This window comes from Venustampulla echinocandica (genome assembly GCF_003357145.1).
Source record: "Venustampulla echinocandica strain BP 5553 chromosome Unknown scaffold_0, whole genome shotgun sequence".
Lineage (NCBI taxonomy): Eukaryota > Fungi > Ascomycota > Leotiomycetes > Helotiales > Pleuroascaceae > Venustampulla > Venustampulla echinocandica.
Window position 1 is genome coordinate 1,779,670 of NW_022474205.1, and position 25,117 is coordinate 1,804,786.

The 25,117-nt window shown below is 49.8% G+C and overlaps 10 protein-coding genes across 10 annotated transcripts; 7 read left to right on the forward strand and 3 right to left on the reverse strand.

Moving 5' to 3' along the window:
* Positions 1 to 887: 887 nt before the first annotated feature.
* Positions 888 to 2,763, forward strand: BP5553_00540 (uncharacterized protein; the record flags this gene model as incomplete). Its single annotated transcript, XM_032009163.1, has 3 exons — positions 888 to 1,135; positions 1,221 to 1,570; positions 1,640 to 2,763. The coding sequence occupies 3 exons, from the start codon at positions 888 to 890 to the stop codon at positions 2,761 to 2,763; spliced, it is 1,722 nt and encodes a 573-aa protein (XP_031873217.1).
* Positions 2,764 to 4,414: 1,651 nt separating this feature from the next.
* On the forward strand, positions 4,415 to 6,076 carry BP5553_00541 (Zn2 DNA-binding protein; the record flags this gene model as incomplete). Its single annotated transcript, XM_032009164.1, has 4 exons — positions 4,415 to 4,463; positions 4,546 to 5,096; positions 5,150 to 5,914; positions 5,966 to 6,076. 4 exons carry the CDS (start codon positions 4,415 to 4,417, stop codon positions 6,074 to 6,076), a joined length of 1,476 nt encoding a protein of 491 aa, XP_031873218.1.
* A 388-nt stretch (positions 6,077 to 6,464) lies between these two features.
* On the forward strand, positions 6,465 to 7,478 carry BP5553_00542 (NAD(P)-binding Rossmann-fold containing protein; the record flags this gene model as incomplete). Its single annotated transcript, XM_032009165.1, has 3 exons — positions 6,465 to 6,891; positions 6,967 to 7,160; positions 7,218 to 7,478. The coding sequence occupies 3 exons, from the start codon at positions 6,465 to 6,467 to the stop codon at positions 7,476 to 7,478; spliced, it is 882 nt and encodes a 293-aa protein (XP_031873219.1).
* Positions 7,479 to 8,335: 857 nt separating this feature from the next.
* BP5553_00543 (Uncharacterized protein) lies at positions 8,336 to 9,706 on the reverse strand (the record flags this gene model as incomplete). The annotated part of the gene is made up of 1 exon (XM_032009166.1): positions 8,336 to 9,706. One exon carries the CDS (start codon positions 9,704 to 9,706, stop codon positions 8,336 to 8,338), a length of 1,371 nt encoding a protein of 456 aa, XP_031873220.1.
* Positions 9,707 to 10,347: 641 nt separating this feature from the next.
* Positions 10,348 to 12,445, forward strand: BP5553_00544 (Uncharacterized protein; the record flags this gene model as incomplete). The annotated part of the gene is made up of 6 exons (XM_032009167.1): positions 10,348 to 10,598; positions 10,657 to 10,962; positions 11,030 to 11,401; positions 11,459 to 11,539; positions 11,592 to 12,188; positions 12,262 to 12,445. The coding sequence occupies 6 exons, from the start codon at positions 10,348 to 10,350 to the stop codon at positions 12,443 to 12,445; spliced, it is 1,791 nt and encodes a 596-aa protein (XP_031873221.1).
* Positions 12,446 to 12,578: 133 nt separating this feature from the next.
* Positions 12,579 to 14,204, reverse strand: BP5553_00545 (Uncharacterized protein; the record flags this gene model as incomplete). The annotated part of the gene is made up of 1 exon (XM_032009168.1): positions 12,579 to 14,204. One exon carries the CDS (start codon positions 14,202 to 14,204, stop codon positions 12,579 to 12,581), a length of 1,626 nt encoding a protein of 541 aa, XP_031873222.1.
* A 1,330-nt stretch (positions 14,205 to 15,534) lies between these two features.
* On the forward strand, positions 15,535 to 17,706 carry BP5553_00546 (Uncharacterized protein; the record flags this gene model as incomplete). Its single annotated transcript, XM_032009169.1, has 9 exons — positions 15,535 to 15,551; positions 15,619 to 15,692; positions 15,748 to 16,071; positions 16,131 to 16,254; positions 16,304 to 16,345; positions 16,403 to 16,443; positions 16,549 to 17,279; positions 17,352 to 17,456; positions 17,530 to 17,706. The coding sequence occupies 9 exons, from the start codon at positions 15,535 to 15,537 to the stop codon at positions 17,704 to 17,706; spliced, it is 1,635 nt and encodes a 544-aa protein (XP_031873223.1).
* A 343-nt stretch (positions 17,707 to 18,049) lies between these two features.
* Positions 18,050 to 19,927, reverse strand: BP5553_00547 (MFS general substrate transporter; the record flags this gene model as incomplete). Its single annotated transcript, XM_032009170.1, has 4 exons — positions 18,050 to 19,087; positions 19,137 to 19,607; positions 19,656 to 19,792; positions 19,876 to 19,927. 4 exons carry the CDS (start codon positions 19,925 to 19,927, stop codon positions 18,050 to 18,052), a joined length of 1,698 nt encoding a protein of 565 aa, XP_031873224.1.
* A 949-nt stretch (positions 19,928 to 20,876) lies between these two features.
* On the forward strand, positions 20,877 to 22,285 carry BP5553_00548 (putative monooxygenase; the record flags this gene model as incomplete). The annotated part of the gene is made up of 3 exons (XM_032009171.1): positions 20,877 to 21,534; positions 21,584 to 21,654; positions 21,707 to 22,285. 3 exons carry the CDS (start codon positions 20,877 to 20,879, stop codon positions 22,283 to 22,285), a joined length of 1,308 nt encoding a protein of 435 aa, XP_031873225.1.
* A 651-nt stretch (positions 22,286 to 22,936) lies between these two features.
* Positions 22,937 to 24,535, forward strand: BP5553_00549 (uncharacterized protein; the record flags this gene model as incomplete). Its single annotated transcript, XM_032009172.1, has 1 exon — positions 22,937 to 24,535. The coding sequence occupies one exon, from the start codon at positions 22,937 to 22,939 to the stop codon at positions 24,533 to 24,535; it is 1,599 nt and encodes a 532-aa protein (XP_031873226.1).
* Between the last annotated feature and the right edge of the window lie 582 nt (positions 24,536 to 25,117).

The following is a 25,117-nucleotide window of genomic DNA, read 5'->3' on the forward strand; positions in this document are numbered from 1 at the left end:
CGTTTCTCATCCCGGAACTGGGCCCCCAGCTCCCCCCGCCAATACTAAGGCCCCAAAGGTGCTGACTCCACCCCCTCAGTCCGGTTTTGTTAGCTCAACCGCGTGACGCGCCAGTTTGTGTGCCAATGGGGTCCAGAACCGTGCCGCGGGGCTCCGTGCTTTCTACTAGAGCTGGTGGACTTCAGTAGCACTACCACGCTGCTGTACGTGCTTGCGTTCTTCATGCTCCCCAGGAAGTGCTAACATCTCCCTTCCCCTACGAATCATACATTCTGGCGCCATTTGTTACCTAAGTTCATTGCAAAAGGGCGTGGTGCACCCTCAAGCCCCCACCAGACTTCTAGAAACAATCTTATCTCTGGGACGCGCTGCTGCAGCATCAGGCCCGTCCCGTCGTCCCCGCCAGAGTCACAGCGGTCCCAAGTGGTCCCAAACGGCTCCAAATGGCCAATGCACATCCCAAGACCACGGAATACTCCCAGGAATGTTTTATTGTATTCCCAGCTCGAACAATGCTGCTCCTATGAGCGCCCCTTGTTTGGTCCCACGCACCCTGAGGGCCTGATGATCCCCATTCCAGGATCCCCGTTTCGCCAGAGAAACGCCCGCCCCATCACATTTCAGACGACCTGGACAAAGAGAGGTAAGCTACTGCGTACGTAGGTAGCACTGGAGCTTTTTTCTCCGCACCTCCTCAAACCATACTTCGTACTTAGAGGGAAGATGTCTCCTCCCCCTTGGCCATTTGAACATCAATCTATCCGGCGATCCTGCGATCATTTCTTGGTCTAAGTGGAGCTCGACAGTCACGCCGCGCCAGCACTAGTTCGCGCTCCGTTCTCCGCTCTCTAGACGCGCCGTCTCCTCTGAATAGCTCCGTTTCAAACATGGCCGAGCCAGAGAGTAAGCCAGAGCATAAAGCTACTGGCGATGACCATATTTCCAAGTTAGCCTTCACGGCGGTGGCCGCGCCCAACCCCTCTTCCGACTCAACCTCTTCGCGGGCGCACCGACAGCCACACGAGATACCCGACCTCGACCACTATGTTCCCAAAGGCCCCCCAGCGACGAAGAAGGAGGTTTGGTCATACTATGCCTACTATGCGGGGAACAACGGGATTGGCTCCTTCCAATAGTAAGTGGCACTCCGCTCAAGCTGGTCACGCAACTTGCCCCCAGATGTGAATGGCGACTCGAACTTGTTGCTTACTCCTACACAGCTCGAATCTTCTTTTCCAGAACTTGATATACCAAGCCGCATTCGACCCTACTGTTCTGCCATTCGGAAGCGCGGCCTGCGATCCTGATCCGACGCGTCCATGCCACGTCTACTGGGGAGGTGGGGGAAAGACCAAAGCCTACACGTCGGTCATCCTGATCGGGACGGGCTTGACGTTCCTGGCCCAAGTCCTCGTCTTCATCGGAGTGGGGAGTCTGGCAGATTTTGGGAATTGGAACCCATGGGTTGTCAGAATTTTCTCGGTGCTCTCTTGGGGGTTGGAATTTGGCTTCCTAGGTGTCCATACGCCGTCAAAATGGAGGATTGCCATGGCATTGTATATCCTGAGTAGTAAGTCGTCCCAGCTGGAAACGTCCTGTCCTCTTTCATACACCATTCGCTGACAAACATGTGCCATAGGTGTCACATTCTGGGCGTCGTACGTGTTCTTCAACGCCATCTTTCCGAAAATTGCCCACGATCTTCCCGAGGCTAGAGCTGCAAGAGAGGAGTTATTAAATGGTACGATCAACGAAGAAGAATACGAATACAAATGCTCCATGGCGCGATCCAAGATAATGAATATGAGTTATGGATTCAATAATATCGGGTTCACGGCATCCGCAGCCCTTTCCCTCGCTGCTCTGTATGGTCTTCATGCGGATGACTCCATTGACGCGAACAACTGGGGTTATTCAGTCGCGGTAGCTGTCACCACGGGGTTCTGGATAATATTGGCCATTCCCTGGTTCCTCTGGGAGAAGAAGCGACCTGGACCACCGCTGCCAAAGGGCGACAACTATCTTACCTTCGGTGCTAAGCAGACTTGGTTCGCCGCCAAGCAAGCGTGGACCTTGAAGCAGACCTTCCTCTACCTGATTGCCTACTTCTTGCTTGCGGACGGCATTGGAACGACATGGTCCCTCATCGCGATCGCTCAAACCCAAGCTGTCTCGTTCTCGGCCACCCAGAATACGCATCTGATCCTGGTTCAAGGCGTATCTGCCGCCGTAGGCGTGTTCGGTGCCTACTACATTCAAAGCTTATTTAAAATCCGGACGAAGACGATGCTCCAGTGCACCAACTTCGGCTGCGTACTTGTTGCCCTGTGGGGCATGATCGGTATCTGGACCAATAAAGTCGGGTATCACAACCTGTGGGAATTCTGGCTCTTCAATGCCCAGTTTGGGTTCACATACGGCGCACAATTCTCATACGGCCAGGCGTTTATGGCCGAGTTGGTCCCACGCGGGCGCGAGTACATGTTTTTCAGTCTACTCGGCATCGTGTCGAAGGGCTCCGCTTGGATTGGCCCCATTGTATGCAGTGCCATTGTGGATCTCAACGGCAATCAATGGACAGCCTTCCCCTTCACAGCTGCGCTCACCTTGGTGCCGTTCATCGGCATCTTCTTCATCAGCGAGACCAAGAGCCGGGTTGAATGCGCTGCATATCTCGCGCGCGAGGCATCGGACTTGAGGAAGATCAATGTCGCGGAACATACCGACCATACTGAATCTGACGAGAAGACTGGATCTTTGTAATAGGGTGGCCGACGTGATGGCTGGTGCCCATTGGCGTTACTAACTGCGAAAGTATCACAAGTTGAATAATTTATGTAGATTGATATGACGTTACTTAATGGGTTTTATATACGATTTTGACCACTTATACTTATATATCATACACATATATCTATACATATCTTTTGCTCTTCACGTTTTGTCGTTTTCCGCAGTTTGTCTCAGTGCATCTTGAAGTTTACAGTCCTATCACTGCATACGAAGGCAGTACGGGATTCCCAAGTTGTTGGTGATATAATGTGCGTGGAGGCACTGGGTAGGATCTTTCGCCCAAGCCCACCAAGTCCACCAACTGTTGGCCATACGAAGTAAAAAGAAAAAACCAATATCAGACTCGCAGGTGGAAATTTACTCCGAAGCCGCGATATCCCCCGACGCAACCCAATGAGGTAAGTTGCGAACTGACCTGTCACATTGAGGCCCAAACTCGGGTGCCCGGAAACCACAATACGGGCGACTCGGCCCTCCGATTGGTGATGACCAAGGCGGCGAATGCAAGGGATACAAGGATGCAAAATTACCGCCCGACGCCTGTGGCTGCTCAAGTTCGACGCCGAAGAGGCAGCATTACGCGGGAATAGAAGCATCGTCGGTTTCGTTTCTAACCTTCATCTGGAGTAGCGGGCAGCTCTGCTCCCGACAGCTGTCGCCGCACGGCGCTCACCCTAAAGCCCGGGTCTAAGAAACGGGTTCGGTTTGGAGTGATATGCCACTCTTGGGAATCAAATCAATGCCTATGCTGGGAGCCACCACGGCTACCACAATATCATTTTTCATGCCAGGAACAATGTTATGCGGGAGCAGCAAAGGAGAGTTTCTTCTGTATGCCTTTGGGATCAACCCCCTGCGACCCCCTCCGGCGGATGTTTCGCGATGGTGACACTGAAGGTAGGGAGGTCGACTATTCGAGAAGCCAGTCGCAGGCAAGCCCGTCAGCCTGTGCCTATCAGTCCATCCACGGCAGTGGTGTGCTGATCTGGCTGGCATGGTGGCGCTGTTCTTTTTTGATGTCTGGAACCCCCGGCATGCGCGGAGAAAGTTCTCATTTAATAGTTGGGATTTGTGCAACTCTACCAACTCTTTTTTGTTTTGGGTATCCTTGGCGACGAAAAGGCGGTAACAGCTAGCAGCGAGGAGATATAAACATTGATAAGGACGAACATCATACATATACAGCAGGTAGTATCACGAGCAAGAGGGGTAGTTTGCCCTTTTACTACCTCGTTCTGTCTCGTTCTCCGGATCTGGAGGAATTCCGCGTCCCCGCCCCGGTTCCCCATCCCCGCCATTGTTGCGTCTTGGCTCCGGCCCCACTATCCACAGCCGCCCGGCCACTAAGAAGCCCGCGCGAAATCCCCCCGGGGCCAAGGCGGCTTGGTGCTAAGTCTCGGCGGCAATCGGTCCCACCCACCCACCGTCTTTCAACAACTTCCGCTTGCAACACCACAACCACCATCCAAACACCACGACGACGACGACCGTCACCGACTTCAAAATAGCCTCAACTTCACCTTGACCTCCGCCCATCTCTTGCGCGCCGGTCAAGCTATATACACCGCGTCCTGTCTCTGTCGCAGCGGATGCAGAGCGTTCTCTGCAGCGACCGACGACGATGGCCCCCGGTATGGGCATCAAGGCCCCCGTCCCGCGCACAAGAACTGGTGGGTATTTGTCTTTGCCGGGCCCAACGCGGCTCTTCGTTCCTGCGCTATATCCAAGCTAATATACTCATTAAAACAAAAGGTTGTCTGACCTGCCGCAAGCGCAAAGTCAAGTGCGACGAGGGGAAACCCAACTGTGGCCGATGCCAGCGGCTTCAGCGCGAATGCACATGGAGCGAAGAGCTACAGGTCGTTCCGCAACGGCGCCAGGATCGCGGCTCCGCAACTGGAGCTAGAATCATCACCACTGCATCCAAGGTTCCCGCGCTGCATCTCAGTCGTCCCTCCGGACAGAACTTCGTCGTGGAATTTCCCGGTATAGAACGGGCAACGATCCCGTATCTGCACCATTTCGTCACGTTCTGCTCTCGTTTCATTGCGTATCCGAATGATAGCGAGATGAATCCATTTCAAGAAGAACTGGTTCCCTTGGCCGTCTCATCACCGGCGCTTCTTAATTCTATGGCCGCGCTTGCGGCCGCGCATTTATCGAGGAGTAATAAGCAGCATGACGTTCCTGCTGCTAAGTATTATTCGAGGGCACTTAGAGAGCTGAATGACACTCTATCGGATCCTCACCTGGCACGCTCAGATTCTGCGTTAGCAGCATGCCTCATTCTCTGTGTCTATGAGGTAACTTGAACCTTGCCCCTGCTCTCCCGCGTATATGGTGTTAATTCGGGCAGATTTGCCATTCCAAAAATTCCTTGTGGCTTGAGCATCTCCAAGGCGCAAGAGATTTGATTCTCTACCGAGGGGGTCCAAAGTCGAGTAATTGCTTAACACGCCTCTTCTCCCTCCTAGATATTTCCGGGTCCCTCTGCTCCGGCGCCGGCCCATTACTCCAGGGCAATTACTGGATCGAGAGCGGTCTCGAATCCACCTCTCCCGAACCTTCAAAGGCCCTCACTTGGCCGTACTATGACGACAACAATGTAATGGTGCAACATTTCCACGAATTAATGATATATATGGCAAAGCTCTCACATTTATCGGCCCAATCTATAAGTGATTTTGGTCGGTCACACCCAGAGGTCATTGCCGAAAAGGCGGCTGAGGTCAAGAGAGAGCTTCAAATATGGTGGGGCCAATGTCCGCCTGACTTACGAGATCAGCAAACCGGGTGGAGACGAATACCGCGAGAGCGTAAACTTACTGTAGCTGAGACGCTTGAGGCGGAGTGCTTCTCGAGTACCAGGGCGTGTATGTATGGATGCATCATTTACCTTTATCATATTCTTGATCCTCTGGGTCGTCACCCTCAAAATCCCGAGGTCACCAGCGCCGTTTTCGAAATCCTGCAAATTGCTAGGGAAACCCCCGAGGGATATGGCTTGGAGATGGTCCTGTATTGGGGGATATTTATGGCTGGTGTCGCCGTGTTCAACGATTTCGTTGCTGAGGACTTGATTCGACGAAAGTTGAAATCTGATACTAACGTCAGTATATACGTACGTACAGCCAACATCTTATTAATTCCCAAAGGCTAACAAGGACTGCAGCATGCTGACCGGGCCTTGGAACTGCTGGAAGTGCTTTGGAAAAGGCAACACCAGTACGGCACTAAATATGATTGGAGAGAGGTGCAAATCCAAATGGAAATCCAAATGTAGGTTGTTGTTTTCGGACCCCACTGGATACGCTGACTGATTTCATGCAAGTTTTATCCTAGCATGATGACAAAACGTGAAACTCCTTACCAAGAATGAAGCTTTCGGCGGCGTAGTACGCAACTTAGTGCTCGGAGATACCGCTCGGTAGCCCAACGATACAGCTTAAATCCTTAATGTCCGTCAGCCTGCATGACACTCTTAAACTGGTACATGGAAGGTACCATTGTCAGATGTATAAAGGAAGACACTTCTCGAGAGAAGGTAGTCCGTCTACAGACTCATCAACAAGTCAACTTCTTTGGGCACCTCCGAAAACGTTGTCATAGTCTGAGATCTTCAAGGCTATACATCCCAAAAGTTACATCCTTAAGCCTGCTTTACTAGCACCATGTCTTCAGCATCGTCCCAGGAGACAATTCTCCTACTCGGAGGAACAGGAAAAATATCCTCTCGAATTGCCCGCCTTCTATCAAGCGCCAATTATTCCGTACTCCAGGCCTCGCGGTCTGGGGTCGCAGAGCCACTCCCACATTGTCAGGGTGTGAAATTCGATTGGTTCGACCCAACAACCTACGAAAACCCGTTCGCCAGCTCTCCAATATCGGCAGTATTCCTGGTATCACCTATGATACTGGATCCGTTTGGACCCATGAAAACTTTTGTTGATCTTGCTCGCGAGAAGGGTGTGAATAGATTTGTTTTGCTCAGTGCAAGCGTTATTGAAGTTGGGGATGGCCCTGCGCAGAGTACAATTTCGAAGTATATCTCTGAAATTGGCGTTGAGTATGCGATCTTGAGACCAACTTGGTTTATGGGTATGTAGATTTTCTGGCCTCGGTCATCTCCATCTTTTCATCGGATATTCCCGAATCAACTAACACCATGAAAAGAAAACTTCTCTGAACAGCAACACCTCCCCACAATCCGCGATGCATCCCAGATCATTACCGCAACAGGAGAAGGAAAAGTCCCTTTTATCTCAGCAGACGACATCGCGGCCATTGCTGTCCATAGCCTTACGGACAAGACTCCGCACAACACTGATCATCTTATCTTCGGCCCCGAGCTTTTCACTTTTGACGAGGTACCGCGTTTCCCCCATCGTCACTTCATCACACCTGAAGTTACTAACGCACACTAGGTAACTGCACTCCTAACCAAAAAACTCAAGCGCCAAATTACACATGTCAAAATAAGTCAAGAACAATTCGAGGGAATGATATCACAATTCGGGATACCGGATGATTATGCGAAGATGCTTGCAGGGCTGGATACTTTTATCAAGGAGGGCCGTGAGGAGAGAAGTAGTGATGCCGTGAAGAAGGTTACCGGGAGGGAACCGAAGACTTTGGAAACATATTTGGATGAATGTGTTGCGAGGGGCGTTTGGGATGGGAAATAAAGGGATGGTTGGGTGGGTAGGATAGGAAGGGGGAAGATAGAAAGGACAGGAGAAGCAGTTTTTTGCGTAGCAAAGGTTTCTGGAATAGATAATTTTCTGGATAGCAATTAACAAGTTAACGGAAGTAATACGTCGTAAAGATCCCCGCATTATCCCCCCTAGAATGAAAGTCTGGGGTTTATTTCCCGATGCATACGTACATGTATCATCTGAGCTTCTGCATGTAAGACTCGGAACATGCATGCTACCGCATAGTCCAGGCTCTAGGTCCAAGCTGTTCAAAACACCAGTTGAGCCGCCGGCTTGCCAAGCACGAACCCAACTACGGTAACTTAATCCACCCTGACCCACCAGGAGCGGGAGCGGGGAGCGGGGAGCGGAAGCGATGGAGAATCCCCAGGTTGCTTAATAAGGCCGAACTATACATAGCGCATTATTGACCAGCAAGGATGCTCATGCACGCGGAAGCTAAAACAAGGAGCATTGAAAATTTGACGTCCATCGCCCATCGCCTTTCTACCTTTCTTTCTTGGTGCTATCCCACCTCAAAACTATCACCTGAGTCACGCATAGAGGGGCTTCAGACCAGCCACCATCAGGTAACCTAAGAGCCTGGTTTTCCTCCTAGTTGGGGAATAAGCCTTGGTTACAAGGCCCTTTGCATGCGTGATGTGCTGCACGATAGGGTTGATTAGGGGTGAAGGGATAGTAATTGCACGTTGCGGTTGTTGATATTACAGACGGGTCGAAAAAGGCTCTCCTAAAGATTTCGAACTTTTATTTACTAATTCGGATTTTCTTTAGTCCTAATATAAGCTAGTTAGTTTATGCTACAACTAGACGGCCCTTGGTGCTTTTCACTCTTTTAAGCTTTCCATGAATCTTCTCTTGATGTCCTTTGCAATCTCAATGTTGTTCCGTGCCCTTTCTCTGCTTGCGATAGCTCTCCTTTCAAGCCACTTATTTCGGTCCTCAACGAATGCCTTCATCCTCTCGTCTCGCTGTTTGATATTCGCTATCTGCAGCTGGGTCAAGTTCTGTGGAGCAGGAGATTCTGGCTGTTTGATCTCCGGTTTCGTCGGCAATCGCTCATCCACGGGGAGGATGTCCAACTTTGGGCCAGGCAGCGTCTGATACCAGTACGCGGTGGACGACCAGTCATCTCGAAGGTGGTTTGCATGACCATGTTCTAGGGTCACCTTGATTTTCGAGTTGAAGCGTACAGGATCAGGCAAGTGCCAACGGTACGAGACCTGGTAGCCCGGTACGTCATCCTCATGAATGATAGTCCCCGCGAATGGATACGCATTCTTCTGCATGCCCCATCCCTGACTGAAGTAGTCTTCGCCGCCAGTACCGTGCATGCTGGGAGGCCATTTGTCGTCGTCGATGAAGATCATGTCATCGCCTTCGCCCCACCAGGTGTTTTGGAAATGCAGCACAGAGTGGTTGCATCCGATGTAGGCCCCTGCTCCCTCGGTCTCGAGGATGGTGTAATTGCCTTTGCCGTCTAGGGCAGGCACTTGAGTTTCAAGGCTGTTCGTCTGCACATCATCTGGTGCCCAGCCTTTTGTTGGGTTTTCTCGTCGCCAGTGGGCATGGAAGTAGAGGATCTCTGACGGGTCGAATGGCGCCGGGCGAAGCTCGTAGTCGATGTAGAAGTATTGGATATATGCGTTCTCGCCTTGATTCTCGATCTCGATTCTCGCCCGCTTGTTGAACGGCATAGGGACATAGCAGTTAAAGGCGGCGTTTCCGCCGAATTTCTTCTCTTCCGACGGCTTGACACTGACGGTAAATGGCATAGATTGGAAATTCGCCGCCATAGAATGTCCCAAGCAGAAGAAGTCACCGATTGGCGCAAGTACGTTGGGTGTCTCGGAGTCGTCCCAGTACATCTTGATGATTACCTTGCGGTAATAATCTGGATCATTGTCTTCGAAGTTCAGACCCAGGGCGTTGTGGATCTCCATCATCGCAACGCCGGACTTCGAGTATGGGATCAATCCGGGACCCAGGATGCGGCGGCAGGCCTGCACAAACCACAGATGGGTGATTTTGCCAGGGCCTTCGATGTCACACAATGTGGCTGTCTCGCCTGGTTGGACTATAAAGGCGTCCTCATTCAAGCCGGATTGATCCCAGCTTGAAATTCGAGCGCTACGGGCGACCTTGCGTTGCGCTGCAGCAGACATCAAGTCGCCATCGAGGAAGGCGGTAGTAGACATGTTGAATTTGAGAAGTTGCCTCGCGATTGATGATAGATATTAAAGTGGTCAAATGTAAATAAATGGCTTATCAAATATCGAGTATCCTAGCGATCGTTGAAAGAGAAAATCCAATGACAAAAAAGTGTAGAGAAGAGTTAAAGAGGGCAAATAAATGACGATATATATACCTCGGAGGGCGGCCATATCTTCGTACAAAGGTGGGACAAATAATGCTCGCTGTCCTCCATTGCATTGGCAGTACTCTGTAAGATGGCAAATAAGGGAAACTCTTCCATACAATACCTTGGCAGCGCGGAGATGTAAACGACCAGAATGTGTTTGGACTCTGAAGGGGGTTGTGGGGATAGTGTACTTATTGGAGGCGGGGAGGTGGGCTTCTCATCGCCGGGCGTCGCGGAGCGTGGCTACATCTCCGCGAAGCAAAGCTCGCCTCCGAGACGAACTCTGACCGAATTGCCGAGATTCGGTGGGGATATGTGGATATGTAAACTAAACCGTTGTTAATTTCTACCCACCCAACAACCTTCATAATTAGTTATTAGATGCTCGCGGAAAGCCTCAAACGTTACCGCGGGTGTCTTCTCCTCTTTTGGTACGAGTATTCTCGACATCGCAAACACCGATAACTCTCGCGAAGAATGCAGCAGGAAGCACTCCAAGGGTTCGGTAGCCCGCGGATCTGTACGGACAATCCGCGACGCTCCCCATCACAACCTTTGTCTCCACGGTCCTCCTCGAGGGCAAAGACTAGAACCAGAAATGCTATTGCTTGTGATACTTGCCGATCGAGGCGGACGAAATGTGATAGCCGAAGACCATCATGCTCATACTGTCGGTCTCGTGGCATCGACTGCCACTACCAACCGGCCGTAGAAGCTCCCGCATCTAGGTATGCATGGATTTCTGACCGGTTTCAAATACGGTACTAAAGTGCTGAATAACGGCAGATTTGAAGTTGAGCTAGCTGCAATCAATCAACGCCTTGATCACCTAACCAATCTCCTCTCGTCGAGCCCCTCGCACAGCTATCCACATGCAAGTCATGGCTCGGCGAATTCGGATGACACAAGAGAACAGTTCAGTGACCAAGAAAATACCCCTTTTAAACTGCTTAGTACACGACGTATGATGGGTGTCTTGGGCCTCGAGGAGGACATTGCTGATGAGCTTGTCCGGATGGAAAGGAAGCCCTTGGCCTTGAACAACCCTGGCTCCTCTCGACTGTACATTGTCCAACACCAGCAAGCTGTCTGGTAAGCTGTTTCTTTCCCCAGAATCTTCACCTGGGGTATGAACCTGATCGTCATCCTCTATCCGTAGCGCCCTGGCGGCCTTCTCCGAGCACATCCACATCTGGTATCCAATACTAGGAACAGGATTCTCCGAACAGTACTTTCGCATTATATCGGGACCGTTAATACCTTCTCCAGAGTCATGTCTTGTCCTGCTGGTGGCTGCAATTGGGCTTTTGGCCCAAGAAACTGTTCAAAACAGTGGGCTAAACGGACGCGCCGACAGCTCATACTTCGAGGCTGCATTGGCATCTTTACCAACGGTCATCTCGGACTGCGGGTTAACGAGCGTTCAGTGCTTAGTGCTGTTCAGTATCTACTACTGCTGCCGTCTCAGACCATGTCAAGCGCATGACTACAGCCTCATTGCGTCTTTCAAGGTACAGAATTTACTAAAAGGGTGAGTCCCCATTAGGGTGGGTTCGCTCGCTATGAACTAACAGAGTGGAAATTATAGCTTTGACAGCATAGAGCGGGAAGATTCTGAGACCCGAGCACAGGCAATACGAGCTTATTGGGCTGTTTTATTGCTAGAAAGGTATGCTATGTGACTCCCAGATGCTAATTTTGCAGTGTTCTAAGGGGTTTAGTGAGTTGTGCGCCCAGTTTGATCTTGCAAAAAGCGGAATCTGGAGCCTGGATGAACATGTTGGACTCCCAGATTGCCGTAACACGTGGCAATTTGACATCGATGCCGGATCCCCCCTGGCAGCAATATCACCTGCAAGTGTGCCATCAACTACCAGTGCCAGCACGGACAAAGTTCAATCGTATTTTCTTGCGGAGACCTCTATGAGACGCATGTTACATCGATGCAACACTGCAATTAAACGGAATATAAATGGGAAAATAATTTATGCGCCTGGGATTGCGCTAGAGCTAGAATTGCAACTAGATGAATGGTACAACTACTTGCCGGAAGTGGTTCGTTTCCACACTTACCTCAACCCAACGACTCTGGAAGTTCCGCCAGTGTGTCCGCTAAGCAACTTCCTGCGCGTGCAATACTACTGCTGCAAGACTGCAATTTACTGGCCAGCAGTATACCAGGCGATAGAAGACGGAGCCGCGAATGGACAACTCCTTGATCATTGTCGAAGGTTCTTTGACTCGTATATTCAACTAATGCCGAGCATTATCGCCGCCTTCCAAGGGTGCATCGTAAATAGATGGACACTATTTGCAAGGTGAGAGATGTATTACGCTTTTGCAACATTCTTGAAGAGCTATTGCTGACAATCTCGTTTCTCGTTCTAATAGTATTTTCATGAACTCCATGGCGACGATGAAAGCTGTCAGTACAACCTGTTTGGCCGCCATTGGTTCCCCACAACTGTACCAGTGTTTCGCCTCGGTAAGGAATGTTGACCAACGCATCATTGAGATGAGTCCATCTTTAGCCTTGCTAAGAAACGCTATGGAGAAGAAACTTGCAGTCGGATAACCCTACCTAGATGACACTTATAAAGTGAGACCACGACAAGAAAATTCGCTAAGAGAACCTACCAAGAAGATATTCCACAAGGAAGAGATCCGAGAGGATAGTTCAAAACATAATCTACATCAATTCTTAATCTCTAAATGTTAAGCTGCCCGCAACTCAACAATTGCACACCGTGCAATCCGTCCCAAATTCGGACCTCCTCGAATAAAGCACAGTTTTCATCCCCAGTCGCGAATGCAGTAACGCCATTATTGCTCTCATAATCGCACGAGTACACCATTGTTCCTAGCGCAAAGCGATCATTGGCATAAACTTCGAGGATGTCTCCATCCGAGATGATACGGAGTCGAAATTTCTCTTGCTTCTCCTCGCCAGTGAGCGACTCTCGGGTTGTGAAGAGGGTGAAGGGACCCTGCTCCGGGCATTTGTTGATGTCTGCGTATGGTGTCGAGGCGCTGCGATCTACGGTGATTGTTTCTGTGACAGGAGAGAAGGCGACAGTGGTGTGAATGGAGAAGTTGTGGTTATGACGCAGGTGGAAGCCAACTGTTTCGCAGCTTGCGCTGATCGATATTGTGGCTTCAAGCTCCCACGTTGGGGACGAAGTGAAAATAAAATGTTGCTGCTGCATCGGTATCGGTCGTGGAAGGAAAACCCGATCTATCTTGTGGGAATAGAGACAGCCATGGCGGAGACGGCTCACTTCCAAGACGGGCCGGACCCCCAACGTGTGCAATGTTATGGACCCATCAAGTTCTCTCTGTTGTTCCACGCAGTCAATCTCAGATAACTGGCTGTTCAGTGCTCTGATGACGTTGGAAATCGAGAGAAGAAACACTTCACGTGGAATAGATAGAGAACCGCTCCATCCTTTTTTGCGAGCGTGTTCGTCCGTGCAATCCTCCTCGGGAATCCAACCATGCAGTATCCGCCTACCAGACGGAGGATCGACGAAGGAGTTTCCGGCATAGTAACTCCCATGGTCAAGGATACCACCGAATCTGTACTGAAACTTGATGCTGTCTCCTTTCTTTATTATGTCACCGGACATCCAGACCTGCTGTCTCACTGTCCTAGGAGGGAGAAGGGGTGGAAGAATATAGTCCTTAATGTGATTACGCTCAATGTCCCCTTCTGCGCCAATGATGAGGAAATTATGGGATATCGAGTTCGATTCGAGTGTCATGAAATTGGTGCATTCCCAATTGATCCCAAAATTACCACTCCACTTCTCCGAGGGCTGAAACCTTATAGGTAGATCGACCAAAGCATCAAGGTATCTCCATTCCCCTAAGGCTTCTGACTGGATCTCGTACAAGAATGTGGTCGGTCCCGAACCCTGCATGCCACCAGAGATGAGACCATAAAGCGAGTTTCCGCTCTTCCCACGAAGGTGGTCCAAGGCCGGCCATTCTGCAACATACGGGTCCCGGAAGCCTGTCACATTGACACCCGGAGGCTCCCCTTCTAAAATTGGATTCTTGGGAGACTTTGCCCATGTTAAGCCACCATCATCCGACGTGGCTAAGGCCAAACCTGCTGCATTTCGTGGATACGGCTGCGTGCTCCAGTGGAAAGGCAAATTGCACACAGAGGAGTAGAAAACCGTTAGCTGCTTATTATTCGCGTCTCTCACAGGAGCAAAACAACCTGTAAAGACCCCATCTTGGTCATACTCTTGGTCTGGTCTTAGTTGAGGCTGGGTGGGCGTTGTTTCCCAGGTCAGAAGATCTCTGCTAGATACGTGGCCCCATGACATGTTTCCCCATTCAGTGCCATGAGGGTTACCTGAGGTCTTCCCGTCAATCACAGAGATTTTGTTGAATAAAGATTTACGGATGTGCTCTTACATTGAAAGAAGAGGTGATATAGCCCGGTACTCGGATCGTAGCCTGGGGCACATGGATCGTTTATCCAACATGGTGCAGTGATGTGGATCGTCGGCCGGACGTGGTGGACAGTTCGTGGCTGTTTCTCGATGTGATTTGCTGTCTTGGTTTCAATTTGGGACATGGTAACTCGCCCTTAGGAATCGGGGTGATCGCAGAATCTGGTGTCGTCGGTGTCTCTGGCTCAAGAAGCAGCGTTGGCCTTTGATGCCTTGGTCCAATACTTATCTATTAGAAATAATTCGAGGAGGTATACACTTACTTATAACAGACACAGGCGAGAGCAGCTATTTAGCCACTCTTAGCGTCCCGATCCCGACATGCGGAGTCCTGTGGGTATAGTATCAAAGGTTTTTGGGACTCTCCAACCAACGTTCCTTCGATTTGCCGATTGCGTTGAACTCCGTCTAGGTTCGCTGTTGTGGAACAGCAACAATCCAATACATACTGCACCTAGGCAGTGCAAGGAAATGGTGGGTTTCAGTTGCCACTTCCAAGTCGCCCACAATGATTCTCGCGAAGCAGGGTCGTTCGATGCAAAACCTTGTTGTTTTCTTATTTAATTTTTTTGTTGTTCTATCAAGTGCTGGAGTGCTGTACTGCGCTGGATGTAAGCTTTAATATCAGGGGTTTGCGTCGCGGAAAGCGCGAAACACTCCGCGGAGCGACTAGGCGGAACGTGGAAGAGGACCGCGGGACTGACTGACTGACTAGCTGGTCTTGCCACTCGCTCTCCCACTCTTCGCCTTCAAAGTTCAAACTTGGCCTCGCGGAGGATACATTCCTCTCCGCGAGAACTCGACCATTTCAAGTTCCAACGCCACAGTAGATATTGTAGATATGGCCTGGCCTAGAGGTGGACCATTAGCGAACTATTTTAGTCGTTGGCGGGGTCCCCTTTGCCCCACGTTTTGCTTCCTCCACGATTTCTGCATCCTTGCCTGGTAAACTTTGACCACACGGTCTGGAGTCGAACCTGCGATTGAGGAAATATCCGATCTCGTCACTACACGCCCCCGACAAAGGGAGTCAGTCTTATGGATTCTCTATAAGAACTGATCCATAGCCACCAGCTCCAGGACCCATCAGCTCCAATATTCAAGATCTCCAAATATCGCGATTCGTCTTTCTCCTTCGTTAATTTGAGATCGTTACCGAGCCGGAAGCAATCAAGCTTGGCATCACTTGTCCTCTGACACAATGGCCTTGATCCACGGGTGAGAATGATAATGACAATGAACTATGACCCTTGATGTAACACCCATTAACATCATCTCACACCAGTGTCGACTATTCAGTCGTCAATCCAGACAACAAATGGAAGATCCTGAAGTCACAGATGCGCTTCGCCTTCTGGTGTAAGTGTATCAGCTTACCAAAAGCAAGGACACCCGAGCTAACTTTGTTCTCCAGCTCTTTGGATCTCCAGCGGCGTCATCATGCAAGGCTTTGACATCGTCGCTGGTGGACAACTGGCTGCCCTTCCTGCATTTCGAGAGAAGTTCGGAATCCTTCAATCGGATGGTAACCACTTGATCCCTGCCCGTTATCTGTCTGCCTGGAACTCCATTGCTCCAGCGTGCGAAATCGCTGCTACTTTCATCTTTGTCCCAATGCTGGAGAAGTACGGACGCAAACCCGGGATCCTTGCTGCGTCTTTCATTTCCGTCGCTGGTGTTTTGCTTCAACAGCTGGCCAAGAACTGGTTAGTACATTTGGCTGGACGTGGTGTCAATGGTAACCTACTCCTCTTGCTTTATACATATTAATGAGGCCTTACTAACATTTCTTGGTAGGTATTGCCATCGGTATAATGTTCACTATTGCGCCTCTTTGGATTGGTGAGACATGTCGTCCTGAGCTTCGCGGCTTCTTCCTCTGCTTCTTCAATACTAGTATTGTGTTTGGACAATTCGCTGTGTATGTTCTCCAACACCGAAAGCATATCTGAGATACTAATAGATTTTAGCGTGGTAGTATCGAAGGGAAGCAGCTACATAGATGGGAAATGGTAGGCTATTCGTGTTTGCGAGTGTGAGAGATAGTGCTGACGTTCATGGCTTTAAAGGCAGTGGTGGGCTCCTGTGGTTGCTATGTATATCTTCCCATGTAAGTCACCCTACGACCAAGATCGTACTCGATTTCTTATTTTCCTTTTTCTTTTTTGCCTTCTTTCCTTTCCCTTTTCAACAGCCACTGATCCTTCAATTGCAGTGATCCTCGCTTTAGTCTGGCCCTTCTTCCCCGAATCGCCCTACTGGCTTGTTCGCCAGTCCCGCAGTGGCGACGCCAAAAAAGCTCTCCAGCGCGTTCACGGCTTCAAAGGAGCCGACTCAGAATTCTACGACATCGAAATCCACCGCATGGAAGACGAGATACGATTTACAAAGGATCTGCAAGGTGATATCGAGGCCAAACACGATACCTTCTTGGGCATTAACATCTCCGCCGAAGCCGAATGTTTCCGCGGTATAAATCGCAAGCGTACTTTAACCGCAATTTTCGCAGCCAGCGGACAACAGATGATCGGTGCCACCTTTGTGATTGGCTATGCAACGTACTTCCTAGAACTCATTAAGATCAAGGATTACTTCAATGCTTCAGTTGCGCTGTATGTAGTCATGCTCCTGTCGAGTATGGCTGCATTTCCGCTCACGGAGATCTTTGGAAGGCGCGTATTAATCGTCTGGCCGCAATTTGTGCTCTGTTTCATGTTACTGATGATTGGGATTATGGGATGTGTTCCTAACCAGGCTCGGGCGGGTTGGGGGATTGTTGCTTTCATCTATCTTTGGGCTATTATCTACCAGCTGTCGATTGGTGCTACTGGATTCGTCCTCGCTTCTGAGATTGCCACTATGCGGCTCCGCGGGGCAACACAGGGTCTAATCACTATCACTAATGCTTGTTGGGGCTTGATCATGCAATTTACCGTTCCTTACATGGTACGTATACCAATGGATCTACTCCACTACTAGCGTGACTGTTCTTAGGGTGCTGACTAACGATATTAACAGATCAACCCGGACGCAGGGAATCTGGGGGGAAAGGTCGGATTCATTTTCTTAGGCACTGGACTGATAGCAGCCATCGGAGGATGGTATTTGTACCCGGAGACAAAAGTGAGTACTTCGATATTTATTATCCTTTATAAAACATCACGCCTGTTTAAACTGACATGATCCGCTTAAAAAGGGTATCTCCTTCGAGAAGCTCGACGAGCTTTACAACCTGAAGATCTCACCTCGCCATTTCAAGACGGCTGCTAAGGAGGCAGGTACCGGGCAGATTGTTCAAAATCCACAGGACCTCTATGCGCAGATAGTGACGGAAAAGGGGAAGGAGACGTATGTGGAACACTCGAATGCCTAGCGGAGGATTTATGTTTTCTGAGGGAGTTACACTCAGTGTGCTTAGTAGTGACACGGTTGTATACACCTGCGGTATTTTGAGGCCCAAATACCACAACCGTACTTTTTATATGATATGTTGTTTTAGGAATCAATACAGTACTAATACAATACAATACGGTTGTAATGATGTCTATTAATATAGCGTGCTGGCTACCTAGATCCTGGCGAGGTTTCAAGCAACTGGTGCAGTACTTTCCCCAGAGTATCCCCTCCGCACTAACCCCCACATAACCAACCCCCACATAGTCGGCAACTCTCGTGAAAAGACCCCCACTTGTCCAAAAAATACCGATATGAGCAAGCTAATCCCTCATGAACCCCACTAAGAACTTGTTTCTAGCAACGGCACTTCGCAGCTTCTTCCCAAATATCCAAAGTGGGAGAGTCAGCCCGGTAACAGCGACGAAGGTGCCACCTAGGACGTTGAACACCTGGAGGACGCCGTCTTTCGCCAGCCAGTCATTGACGAAATAGGTGAGGCCGAAGGTGAGAAGGTTGCGAGCGTTGATGGCGACAAATGCTGCGTACTTGTTAGCTAAGGTGGACAACGTAAATGGAGCGAGAGGGAAAGGAACAATACCCTCTTCAGTCAAGTCTTCGTAACTATCGATTACATAGCCAAATACACATCCGTTTGCAAAAGCCATACTCATATTCGCCAACCCAAACGTAAGAACCGGCCCAATCCAATGCGTCTGGAAATGCACAGTAGCACCAAACCCAAAGAATCCAGCTACACCCAAGATAAACACAGGAACCATAAGTACAAGTCTAAATTCCGGCTCGTAGATACCATGGTTCTTCTTCGCAAGCCACAGACATATGTAGTCATTGAGCGGGCCAGCGATCACCTCCCCGATGATCGTCATTATGAAGGGGGAGATGGAAATGAGGCCGACTTGCGAGACGGTGAAATTGTAGGGCGCAACGGTGAAGATGGCGGCGTTTACTACGCTGAATACCACGATCCATGTTAGGGTAACGCCGTAGATCAGGAACGCCCAGAGGACCGCGGGATACCAAAAAATTACGGCGGGGCGGACGAGGATTTTCCAGAAGGGTGCTGTGCTGTACTTGCGGCCGGTCATGAAGCGAAGGGTCCTGAGGTAAGGTTCTTTTGGTTCTGTTGTTGGGGTATGAGATGCCGTGGTGGTAAGCTCTTTCTGGGGTAAGTCGCTCTTTTCTTTTTCGACCTCAGATGCTAGAACAGGCGTCCCGACAAATCTGCTTTGCAAAGGGGGTCTGATGTAAGCCGTCTCCGGGACGAAGAGGATGACGAGGAATATAAATACGCCGAATAGGACCGCGCAGATACCGAACGTCCATTTCCATCCGATATCCTAGGGCGCTGTCAGCTCTAATTCGAGGCGTCAAATTCAGGGAGCCTACCTCGATGATATACCCGCTGACCAAACTTCCACCAGTGATCCCACAAAGTAAGAATAAATTCCACAGGGCAATCCTCGTCGCTCTCTCGTGCACAAAGTACAAATCCCCGATCGTACACTGGACTAACACCTCATACGGCGCCATACCGAAGCCGGAAACAACTCGACTTGCCAGGAATGAATCATAGTTCTTTGCAAATGCTCCCCAGATGCTGCAGGCGAACATAATAACAATAGCGATGATGTAAACTGGCCGTCGACCCCACACTTTGGCAAGTGGGTTCATGATAAATAGTGACAGGCCAATAGTCATGATGAGCCAGGCCGTTGCCTGGGAAAGGGTATTGACACTGATATTCATCTCTGCTGCAATCTCAACAAAACCTGGGGAGAGCATAGGCCCAAAGGCTCCAACGACTGCTGCCGAGAATCCGACGATAAGGAGGATGCCATCTTTCTTCCATGTTGACCACTGCTCTCATTAATATGGATACGTGGGTCCAGCAGGGAGGTAACTGACGTTCAAAGGGTCGTTGGGGGAATCTGTGGGCTGTGGAACGAGAATTACGTGCGCCAGCCGTCCAGTCCCATGTTTTAATACGGCTCGAGGGACTTGATCATATTCATGAGGGACATCAGATTGATCGTTCATGCAAGCTATAAAAAAATTAATGATTATTAGCCTAATTCTTTTCATTATATACGAATCCAGTTTGCGCGAGCGACGAGCATTTTCTTACCTGTTCCTGGAACCAAGTCCATGTGATTGTCCTCGAGAATTCCCCACGTCATGATGCCGGGAGGATTGATCGCACCTGCGAATCCCAGCTAAAGACCAAAATCCGGAAATGGCTCTCAGTAGGAGAATGAAGCCGTATTCCAGGCCAAAATCATTGTCGTGACAAAATTATGTTTTTTGTTGTTGTCGCTGCGTCTCCGAGGAGATTGGGCCTATTTAAAGGGTGGGGGATATCTAGGTAGTATCAAAACACGGTCCACGACTCACTCTGCCACTCAGCCTCGCGTTGCTTTACTATTCCATATGCCGCAATGCGCTTACCCACCTCCGCGTTTTGCTGTTCCACATGGGAACTGCCGTCCCCAGGCCCGACATTGTCGGGATCCAATATTAAATGGTGGCATGCACCCGGGTTGCAGAAACCGACAGTGCAAGAGACGCTGGACTGGCCCCTGAGTGGATTGTGAGTGGCGGATATAGGCCAGGATCCTGTCAATTAATCCCAATTATAATACCATTCCTAGAACGGAAGAAAGGCCCGCCGCTCCATCCTAGCTCTGCGTTAGTGTTAGCGCGATATCCAATATTGCATAGAAATTGCATCGCAAGTCGCAGAGAACCCCTCACACTTGCGGACATCCATGTAGGTCGACAACAAGCACTTGGGGAAGCTCGCTGCGGGGAATGGGGGTTCGTGGATGTGGAGGTGGCGTTTACTCCCCTCAATTGGAGAGATATTACCAACAAAAGTCCCGAAATCAGCCGCGCTGGGGAGGCATCCACGACAATCACGCTGTTGGGATGTATCGGCCTTAATCTGGATATGGATGGTTATCCACATGGATTCATGGAGTCAGCTTTTGGTAATAATGGGCAACTGTTCGCATGTGGGGCTAGGTCGCGAGCAAGTAAGTATACAGTAGTACCTCCTCGATTCCGTACCATCGGTAACGACTCTCCATCCTTTTTTTGGAGGCGATACTTGTTTTATACATGCTCAAGATGACGACTCTCGACCGAGCTCCTGATTCTGGAATCCGCGTCATTATAGTTGGCACTGGCTTTGCTGGTTTAACTGCCGCAATCGAATGCCATCGCAAGGGCCACTCAGTCCTCGTCCTTGAATCTTTCCCGGAACTCAAACTCCTCGGTGACATTATTAGCTTTGGACCAAATTCTGCCCGAATATTCCAGCGCTGGCCGGGCATAGACGAGAAACTCGATGCCATAAGCCATAAATCTGAAGGGATATTGCTCAAGAATTTCAAAGGGGAGACCCTTGTCAAGCAGACCTGGGGCGAAGAGGCGCGCATTTTTGGAAGGAAATATGATGGCCACCGGGGAGAGATCCACCAGATAGTGTATCAACATGCCCTGGATTCCGGGATTGATATTCGGTTGGGCCATAAAGTTGTGGATTACTTCGAGACTGATACTGAAGCGGGAGTCATCGCAAATGGGGCCAGGTTTGTGGGCGATCTAGTCCTCGCCGCAGATGGCGTCCGTTCCAAAGGGAGAACCATTGTACTTGGACACGAGGATAAACCGAAGGCCTCTGGATATGCGGTATATCGGACATGGTTCGATTCCGGCAAGCTGGCCAAGGATCCGGATCTTGACTTCCTATTCAAAGGCGAGGAACATCACAGTGCTTGGCTCGGTGTGTATGCTCTTTGTGTATAAATTTGATATGGAAACTAACAAAACAGGTCCCGATGTCCATTTCATTGCGGCAACCTTGAATGATGGGAAGGATTTCTCTTGGGTCTGCACTCATAAGGTGAGTTGTTGTCCTGGGGAGGAAGATCCGCGTATGTTAAAAACACACACAGGATGACGCCGATGTGGAAGAAAGTTGGCAGGCCCACGCTCCGCTGTCAGATGCTCGCAAATGTCTAGAAGGGTGGGACCCGATCATCCACAAGATCCTAGATGAAACCCCTGATCCAGTGATCGATTGGAAGTTGGTTTATCGAGATCCTCTCCCGACCTGGGTATCACCTAAACGGAGGATAGCATTGATAGGCGACGCAGCACATCCGTTCCTCCCAACATCAATCCAAGGCGCCAGCCAGGCAATGGAGGACGGCGCCACTATTGCCGTTTGCTTGGTGAAGAGTGGGAAGCCGCACGTCCAGGACGCCTTAGCCGCGTTTGAATCTCTACGATATGAGCGTGTACGTGCTGCACAGAAGACCGGAGAGACGACGAGGGATGCATGGCATAAAGCCGACTGGGAAACAGTCAAGAAGAACCCGGACAGTATGAAGCTGAAGCGCGACGGCTGGTTGTTGAATTTCGACGCAGAAGTGTATGCAGAGGAGAATTATGCTGCTACTGTGGCGCTCCTGGGTGATAAGGCTGCTGCGAGGGACTTCAACTTACCGAAGACGGCGGAGATAAGTACCTAGAGACTTTAGCATAGTGAGCGTTCTAGATATGATCTTAGGTTTTGGAGCTTGGAAATGTTGATAGATATCGACGCGGGAATCTCGGGCTTAATGTACCGTCGTAGCACACACTAGCACGGGTTGCATATGTACTACCTTGTACTGTAACGTGAACAACTAGGTTCGGGGGTTCGTGTCCGGGAACTTACTTATAATTAGATAATTCTGCACCCTTCCCGTCAATCTTTCCTAACTTCTTAAGGTCATATTCCCATATTTCCAAATCATAAGAAATATCCACGAAGGACCCCGGGGAATTTCCCCTGGATAACGGGTGTGGCGCGAAAACAAGCTATTGGCCGAACCGGCTAAGATGCAGATACTGTTGCAACCCAACTCCACCCCTTGCGGTCGCACCGTGGTTACACTTACTATACGAAATAGATTAGTTGATTGGTCAACACCGCAAGATCATGTTTTAGTTTGGGACATGATGGACTGGGAATTCGTCATGGGATACCAGTTAACCCAAAATGGGGTGTCCAAAATCCTGCCCCACTCGAACAGTTGTCATGCCCAACAGTGAGCATCTTGTACAGTACCTATCTTAAGGCTGCACAATCCCGCAGACGTCTTCCTACCCATTCAACGGTGCTAAGGGCCACTCAACTAATGATGTTGCTATCGCCAGCACCTGTCTCGTGGTATACCCTTCTAGGGGTTGGCCTCGCTCTGCCCCTCATCCTGCTTATCAGGGATATCGCCAAATGGTACCGCTTGCCACCTGGCCCTCTGCCAATCCCCTTTATTGGCAATAGGCTTCCAGCTTTGAGACCATGGGTCCACCTCCAACAGTGGTCCAAGATATATGGGCCGATCTTCACAATTTGGGTTGGACGTCAACCGACAATCGTAATTTCCGACCCAAAAATCGCCGTTGACTTGATGGAAAAGCGTAGTAGCAAATACTCCTCAAGACCACGTTCCGTGATGATGAAGGAAGTGTATGGAAGCAGTTCAATTCTTCTGCAGCCTTATGGGAAGGATTGGTCAACACGGCGAAGGTTATATCACCTTGGTCTTACCCCCGCTGCCTTACGTTCCTACAAAGGCCGTCAACAGGCTGAAGCCACTCGGCTTGCCTTTCACATTCTCCATGAGCCAGACAGATGGGAAAGAGCACTTGATCGGTTTGCTGCCAGCGTGGTATTTTCCATAGCTTATGGACACCGTATCGATTCTCTCGATTGCCCTGTGGTTAGGGATCGGTTAGAAATTATTCGCTTTCTAGCTACGCTCAACACTCCAGGGAGGTATATGGCCGAGTCTTTTCCAATCCTTAAGCATATGCCAAACTTCGTGGCACCCTGGGAAAAATACATCCAAGAGCGTGGGATGATCGAAGCAACAGCTAATATGGCACTTGTTGAAGAGGTGAAAAGAGATATTAGGATGGGAAAGGAAAATGGAACGGAAGCGGCACCCTCCCTAACACAGAACATGTTAGCTGTACGTGACAATGAAGGGCTTCAGATTTCTGACAGAGACTTGTCATATATCCCGTCCGGCTTGTTTGGTGCTGGTTCTGACACCGCGGCATCGACACTGTGTTCTACCATATTGGCTCTGGTCACTCATCCGGGTGCGCTTGAAGCGGCACAAGCGGAGATAGACAGCGAAGTTGGCTGTGCCCGGATGCCGACCTTTGAAGATGAGGAGCGTCTACCCTATATTCGCGCCTTGGTGAAAGAGGTGCTTCGATGGAGACCCGTTGCAGTTCTTGGCGGTACACCTCATGCAACTACTGGAGATGATATATATCGGGGCTGGTATATTCCAGGTGGCACTGCCATCATGTCAAATACCTGGGCGATGAATTTGGACGAGGATTACTATCCGAACCCTCACCTATTCAACCCGGCTCGATTTCTCAGCGAGAGTGATCCGAGATACGCCCCAGAGCTCAAGGGCAAGAAAACCCACCCAGCAAAAAACAGTCTTTCATCTTTTGGATGGGGACGAAGGTATTGTGTTGGGGCAGATCTCGCTTTGAATTCCTTGTTCATTGCCTTGTCGAAAATGATCTGGGCGTTTGATATCCTCCCAACTACAGAGTATTGTACTTTGGAGTACACCACAGTGGGGTCAAATATCCGCCCTCAGCCATTTGAATGTCAAATTCGAATAAGGAGCGACCGCCATAGAAGGACTCTAGAGGGCGAGAAGGTATTGGCTGATCAGGAGATGGAGAAATTTCCAGCGTATGATTGATAACAGCGAGTTCTCCGTGTTATATTTCCGGGGTGGCTTCAATCGCGGCGATTCCTTTTCTCGCCATCCTAGGATCCTTCCCGGAGAAGAAGATGGAATCGTTAACGTCGTACCATCGTCTCCGTCTAGCGTTTTGGTGCTCCTGAATTATATCATATTGATTTAACAGCGCATAGCTTGTTGGGAGGCGACGTTTCTGTTCATAGGAAAGTACGACCAGAACGAAGTCAAAAGAGAAGGTCGAATCATCACGCTATGTTATCAATCAAGACATAATAATTTGTGCATAATAGTGCTCCGCGGTCGCATAAACCTCCAGCTGTATTTGAGGGGTTTCTCCTCTTCAAGTAAGTGACGTCCAGGCCGAGTCACAACGAGACTGTAATATGGCGCATTCTTGGGCTGGCTGCTATCCTGCTTTGGGTCCTTGCACTACTAAGTCAGCGGAGCAAGGTCACTGGGCAGGTATAAGGGCCTAGCTTTAGGAATAATCTCACTTTGCGATCAGCTAGATATTCGAATAACAATTATAGTACTATACGCCGACTATCTAGATTGTATATAAAAGAGTATACTAGTAGG